This window comes from Brachyistius frenatus, unplaced genomic scaffold (assembly GCF_029030835.1).
Source record: "Brachyistius frenatus isolate BFR_SWC_R1_liver_20210118 unplaced genomic scaffold, ASM2903083v1 Contig_53, whole genome shotgun sequence".
NCBI lineage: Eukaryota > Metazoa > Chordata > Actinopteri > Embiotocidae > Brachyistius > Brachyistius frenatus.
In genome coordinates, this window is record NW_027210652.1 from 1,526,403 (window position 1) to 1,532,704 (window position 6,302).

General features: G+C 44.7%; 1 protein-coding gene across 1 annotated transcript; it reads left to right on the forward strand.

Moving 5' to 3' along the window:
• The first annotated feature begins 218 nt into the window (after window positions 1-218).
• Window positions 219-4,789, forward strand: LOC138624615 (nuclear distribution protein nudE homolog 1-B-like). Its single transcript, XM_069704953.1, has 9 exons — window positions 219-373; window positions 720-810; window positions 902-1,055; window positions 1,534-1,682; window positions 1,823-1,959; window positions 2,878-3,030; window positions 3,134-3,219; window positions 3,366-3,517; window positions 4,505-4,789. Exons 2-9 carry the CDS (start codon window positions 725-727, stop codon window positions 4,596-4,598), a joined length of 1,011 nt encoding a protein of 336 aa, XP_069561054.1. The 5' UTR covers window positions 219-373; window positions 720-724; the 3' UTR covers window positions 4,599-4,789.
• Window positions 4,790-6,302: the final 1,513 nt, after the last annotated feature.

Below are 6,302 nucleotides of genomic sequence, written 5' to 3' on the forward strand. Positions count from 1 at the left end.
TAAACTAAACTAAAAGTTAAACTGTCACTTTGAACCTCTAACCCTCCGGAGGGACGACGTCACATCATCACTGTGGTTGTTGCAGCGGGACAAAACAACAGGAGACGCTGTTGCAGGCTCCGCCTACAGCGGCTACAGGTTCGCTTCGATGATACGATTGGATCATATTTTCCTGACGTCATCCGCTCTGTCCAATGGGCTCCCAGAACAGAGCCTCGGTTTGTATTTGATTGGCGTGTCGGGGCGCCGGGGCTAACGTAAGGACAGATTAGTTTGTGCAAGTCGTGTATTGCACAACGCAAAATTTTTTTAATCCTATATCGACGTACGTCGCCTTTTCTACATCATGTTTTAATCGTCGCCGTATGTGCAGGTGAGTCGATTTCGGTTCTGGTTCGCAGATGTGGGTCCAAACATTCGGACTTAAGTCGCTCAGCTACATTAGCTAAAGTTAGCTCTTCTCCAACACCGTTATTAGCTTTAAAACAAAAAAAAAGTGGTGAATATCCCTCTTTATGTTTTATAAGTTGTTTTGAAGAAGAAGAAAAAAAAATCAGATTTCTGTAGTTCTTGTTGTCCTCGGCTTCAGGGTGCAGTGACCAAATGCACGGCGGTGGTTCCTTCCAGGAGCTAACCCAGGTAGCCTGTGCTAACGGTGTTGTTGATGTGCTCTGACATGAGGACACAATTAAAAGCTCCCGTTTGATTGACGTCCCCAGAAGACATGGTGGAGCCGACAACGCGCAAGTTTGGATCCCTGGAAGAGGAGCTGGGCTTCTGGAAGGAGCAGGCAGAGAGACATCAGCAGAGGTAGGAAACACGTGCTTTTATATCCGACAGCTGGCACGACACCTGTGAGAGGATGTCGGTGGACTTCATCCGTGTTTTGTGTCGTCTTCAGGGCGGAGGAGGCGCAGGAGGAGCTGCAGGAGTTCCAGCAGATGAGTCGAGACTACGAGGCGGAGCTGGAAGCGGAGCTGAAGCAGTGTGAAGGCCGAAACAAAGACCTGCTGCTGGACAACAACCGGCTCCGCATGGAGCTGGAGAACATAAAGGTGAGAGCACCTGGACCTCAACTGGACTTACAGAGCTGGACCAGTACTTTGTGCTCCAGTTAGTGACATGAAGTGGATGGTACAGTCTCCACACACACACACACACACACACACACACACACACACACACACACACACACACACACACACACACACACACACACACACACACACACACACAGATGGCTTTAAGCCAACCCAAGTTCTGCATATCAATACTGCTGCCAGCAGGAAAAGTTGCTGCTGATCTGTAAAGCAGCTGACTGCTATTTTTTGCTCAGTGGTCCACAGGGAATGAAACATTAATGGAGGAAGTGAATGTTGGATTGTGCTAAAAAAAAACACCTAATTTCTCAAAGGTGTTTTGGCACAAAGACAGAAGAACTTTCAAAAGGATTCTTTGTCTGGGCTTCAGACTGATTATTATTGATTATGATTGTTGACGTTGTTTTTTCCGCGTTGATGTGCTGTTTTGCAGGAGAAATTTGAGGCTCGGCATTCAGACGCTTTGAGGCACATCTCGACTATGGAGGACGACCTGGCGCAGACCACAGCGGTCCGAGATCACCTGCAGAAGTACATCAGGGAGTTGGAGCAGTCCAACGACGACCTGGAGAGAACCAAAAGGTCAGCGTCCGATAGATCCCGTGTCCTTATTTGACTAATTTAACCTCGCGCGTGGACACGCTCGCGTAGAGACGTGTTGGTGTGCACGATGGATCCAGTACAGTTGACTGACTTGTTCTCTCGGCCCGGCCCGTCTCCAGGGCGACCATCATGTCTCTGGAGGACTTCGAGCAGCGGATGAACCACGTCATCGAGAGGAACGCCTTTCTGGAAAGTGAGCTGGACGAGAAGGAGAACCTGCTTGAGTCCGTTCAGAGGCTCAAGGACGAGGCGAGAGGTACACACACACACACACACACACACACACACACACACACACACACACACACACACACACACACACACACACACACACACACACACACACACACTGCGGCTTCTCAAGTTCTCAAGAACTGCTGATTTCTGACTTCTGACTCGGTGACATTCGATACTGGATTATTTCAGCAGAAATAATGTTCATTAATGTCCCGTCTGTTCTTCCTGTTCATCCGACATCTGATCGAATGCGTACTCGCTCACTGAGTGCTGATTAAATGTATTTAAATTTGTTCTAACAGCCACAGCAGTGTGTATTATTGTGATTACGGTATGAAAATCCATTTACAGAAACTTGCTAAAGACTTTAATTAATCACAGTTAATAAGCGTGTTTTAATTCTTGTTGTTAGAGCTGCGACCCGCTGAGCCAACAGTTGTCTGAATTATCCATTTGACAGCTTTTACTTTAATGTTTTTTAAGATTTGAATTATTAATATTTAAACTCCTTATTTGTCATTTTTTTCTTTCATGCAAATGCAGCACATGAAAGCTGGACGCTGCCTTCGCTACCTGTTCTCCAGTCAGGTGTTTAAATGTTACAGGGTCCTTAAATCCCTGATCTGCAGGCATGAAGCTTTCAGTGCAGGTTGATTTTTTTAAATTGAGTTTTATTATCACCTCAAATTAGACACTGACATCATTGTGATGTCAAGGCGGTTTTAAATCTCTCTGCAACTCCTTAACAGAATTTTATATATCAAATTTAAAGGACGACAGTGTTTTACACAGGTTTACCAATAAGAACCAAATAGTCCAATAGACTCTTTTTATCCACTAAGTTTTTATCGGTCTGTTAGTTTCAGGAAAAAAAGACCAACTTTCCAGTGTTTTTTGGGGAAGAAGTTGACCCACGGTCGTGTTTGTTTCCTGTCAGACCTTCGCCAGGAGCTGGCGGTACGACAGAAGGAGCGACGGCCGTCCAGCAGTTTGGGCAAAGATGGCGATCTGCTGGGAAACCCCTCCATCCCCCTCACACCCTCCAAACCCATCAGCTCGTTTGTCACGCCTGCTTCCAACATCCGGAGAGGTAATATATATATGTATATATAAATATATATAAACTTAGACTACATTAACAAGATACACCAACTTCATGTGCTTTCCTGCTCTTCTGTGGTTTCTGCTTTCAGGTGATGGTCTCACCGGGACGCCTCTCACTACGTCGGCCAGAATATCTGCACTCAACATCGTCGGTGAGCTGCTGAGGAAAGTTGGAGTAAGAGATTTTAATGATTATACTACAACTGCACCTGGTGAATACATGAAACACTGAACTACTGTCACTGCATAGAATCACTGCTCAGTTTGTTTGCCGTTTTTTTATGTGAGCTGACTTTTTTTTCTTTTTTAAATCCTCGCCAGAATTTGGAGTCAAAGTTGGCATCCTGTCGAGACTTCGTGTACGACACATCTGTCAGCAGACCGGCGCTCCCGGCTGGTGCCAGTAGTCCTTCGGGTTTAGAAGCCGGCCCGGAGGTCCAAGCGACCAGCTTCAGTCCTCCTCAGTACGACAGGTGAGGAAAGGATCAGTAATCACATAGAAGTCTGTTTTAAAGTGATTTAAAGGAAAATCCAGATATTTTTTCCACCTGCGGCTGTTACAGCCAGCAGTGTGGTGGATGATGGTTCATTGACTGAGACACACAAGCTGTCTGTCTGTCTGTCTGTCTGTGTGTGCCTGTGTGTGTGTGTGTGTGTGTGTGTGTGTGTGTGTGTGTGTGTGTGTGTGTGTGTGTGTGTGTGTGTGTGTGTGTGTGTGTGTGTGTGTGTGTGTGTGTGACGTATTGATTTTCCTTGCAGGATGTGTATTAGCAGGTTAGAGCAGCTGCGCCTGTCACGCCTCACTGCTGGCGTTTATTTTTCATGTTTCCCAGCAAAACTAGACAAGAAAAAAAGATCTGTGATCACATGTTCATAACAGAAACCCAATGTACGGAATAATTCTACCGTGTCGGTGATATAAGTGTTTTTCCTTCTATCTCTCTGCTTCTGTGTTTCGCTCTTAACGATGGTGAATAAAAAAAAATCCCATGACTGCTTTTTGGTTACAACTCTTCACTTGTCTAAACCTCAAATATCCAATTACTGATGGTTATAATCCTATAAAGTAGAGATAAAGATCAGGGCTGGCGGTAGCAGCGCCGCAGCAGACACATGGACACGTGAGTGAGACGCAGCGAGGTGGCCGTCACATGTGGACTTTAAAATCTGAATATTAATGACAGAATATGACGCGAGTTACTAAACCTGAAGCAAAAAAAAAAAAAGCTAAAATCACCCTGTTCTGCTCAATCTTTGCTGCCATTGGATGCAAAACTATTATTTTGTTTACTGAGCTGAGTCATACTGAACGAGGTAACAAGAAGGTTTCAATCCTCGGCACCTATTAAATATAAAATCTGCTGCTCCTTCTGTCTCTGAGCTACAGAGAAGTTTGAACAATATGCATAACAAATGTTGGGAATATAAACGTGGAGGTTTTGCTCCCTCTTGTCTTTCAGCTTAGTGAAGCGGTTAGAGTTTGGACCGGCTCCTCCGAGAGGCGTCTCCCAGGGTTCCCAGTCTCCACAGGGAGGAGTCAAGATCCTGCTATGAGAGGAAGGAAAACGGCGAACACCCCCCCAAACCTCTCCTCCACCAAACATCTCCTCTCTCCTTCATAAACTACACCAGTGGGACTTTGAACTGCGCTGTCCTCCCTCGTCGCCACGTGACCTGCTGAACTGTTTGAACAGGAAAAAGCAGAAAGAGTCTCCGTCTGACTTCTGTTTGTATCATCACATCACATCACAGGAAGCTGCAGTACAGCTGGTGTGAAATCTTAAGGAATGCAGAACCAACCAACCACCCACACCATATCTTTCACTGCACATCAATGACACTGTGGTGAGTTTCATCATAAAACGACCTCATGACGACGGATCCGCTGCGTCCTTCTGCTTTCTGTGATGGATCGAGCACAGCAGAGCTTTTTGAGACGTTTCTGCTCCCACAGAAATAACTCAGTTTACTCGCTGAAAAAACACCCGTTGGTTAAGACCCACATAAGGGCCGGGTACATTCAGTACAGGCGCGGTAATAGGGACCAAAAAAACCTACGGAAAGGTTCAAACAAACAAAATAAATGTGTTCAAGTCCAAACCAAAGCTATGACAACATGCAAGATGGACGCAAAGCAAATGGGGAAAGTTTTCTTTCTTTGGTTTAAAAAAAACCAAATAATGTTTCATATTTTGTACTCGTGCTTTGAAATTCGGGGAGATAGTGTTGTTGTTTTTTTTCCCCTCAGATGAAGACTTGAGTGAAAGTAGTTGCTGCTGTGAGTTTGTGTTTCAGCCATCGCTGCCTTCATCGCTGTTCTTATCTCTTCAGTTCATCAGCCTTTGCTTTGATTCCATAACTGAACTAATACTTAGAAATCTCCTTACACTGTCCGGCATTTAAAAATGAGGGAATGCCGTTTTTTTTTTTTCTTCTTCTTCTTCTTCTTCTTCTTCTTCAGGGTAGTTAAAGCGATCTCACGTAGCAGTTCATCTGACTTCATGTCGACCCGCGTCCTCCCCGTCGCCTCCCTCCTGCCATTGCACAGACTTGTTTTATCAGACCAATAATTTCCTGGTATTCAAGGCTTCTAAATGTGAAGAATAGGTTTTCCGCCTCAGAGATAAGATTTATGATCTGGTGTTTCCAAGAACTTTTTTTTTCTTTCTACTGATTTTAGTTGACTAGCGTTTAGATGGGCACATGTGCACTACTGAATGTACAGTAATAACTCGTACGGCTCTGGGATGTCCTTTCAAGGATTATATGGTTGAAGATACCAAGCAATAATAGATTTTAAAAGGTCAAAGATAAGCACAGTTCATAGTATAGTACGGTAGGTATATAGAGCCTATATTGAGTATTGAATTACTGTTTTTTTTCCTTCCTTTCCATGAAGAGAATTTGGGAAATGGAGCGATGGAACAGTTTTAATGTGCTTTTCCCTCGAAATGTTTCTGGCTCATCTGGTGTCGTCATTAATGCCATCCAGCTGCTCATCAAGCAAATATTAGTTACATATCTGAATGTCACCTTTTCTACAGTAATAATAATCACTGTGTAGCCGATGTGTAGGCGTCGACCCGGCGTTCCCGCTCGTCTTCGCTGTTTCTAACCTTCCTCGGACTAAGGTGATCTGACTGTAATCCTCCACCACTGTGTTCTGGGTGTTTGACCCGCTTCTGTGCATTGACTTCAAACTGTACGTGCCTGAGGTTACTATATCCAACTTTTATCCTACTGGTTTGCAGTTGTTGT

Coding starts and splice junctions, on each gene's coding strand:
- LOC138624615 (XM_069704953.1), top strand. CDS start 725: ATGGTGGAGCCGACAACGCGCAAGTTTGGATCCCTGGAAGAGGAGCTG. Junction 1,683..1,822: donor GACCTGGAGAGAACCAAAAG/GTCAGCGTCCGA, acceptor GCCCGTCTCCAG/GGCGACCATCATGTCTCTGG. Junction 3,031..3,133: donor TGCTTCCAACATCCGGAGAG/GTAATATATATA, acceptor TTCTGCTTTCAG/GTGATGGTCTCACCGGGACG.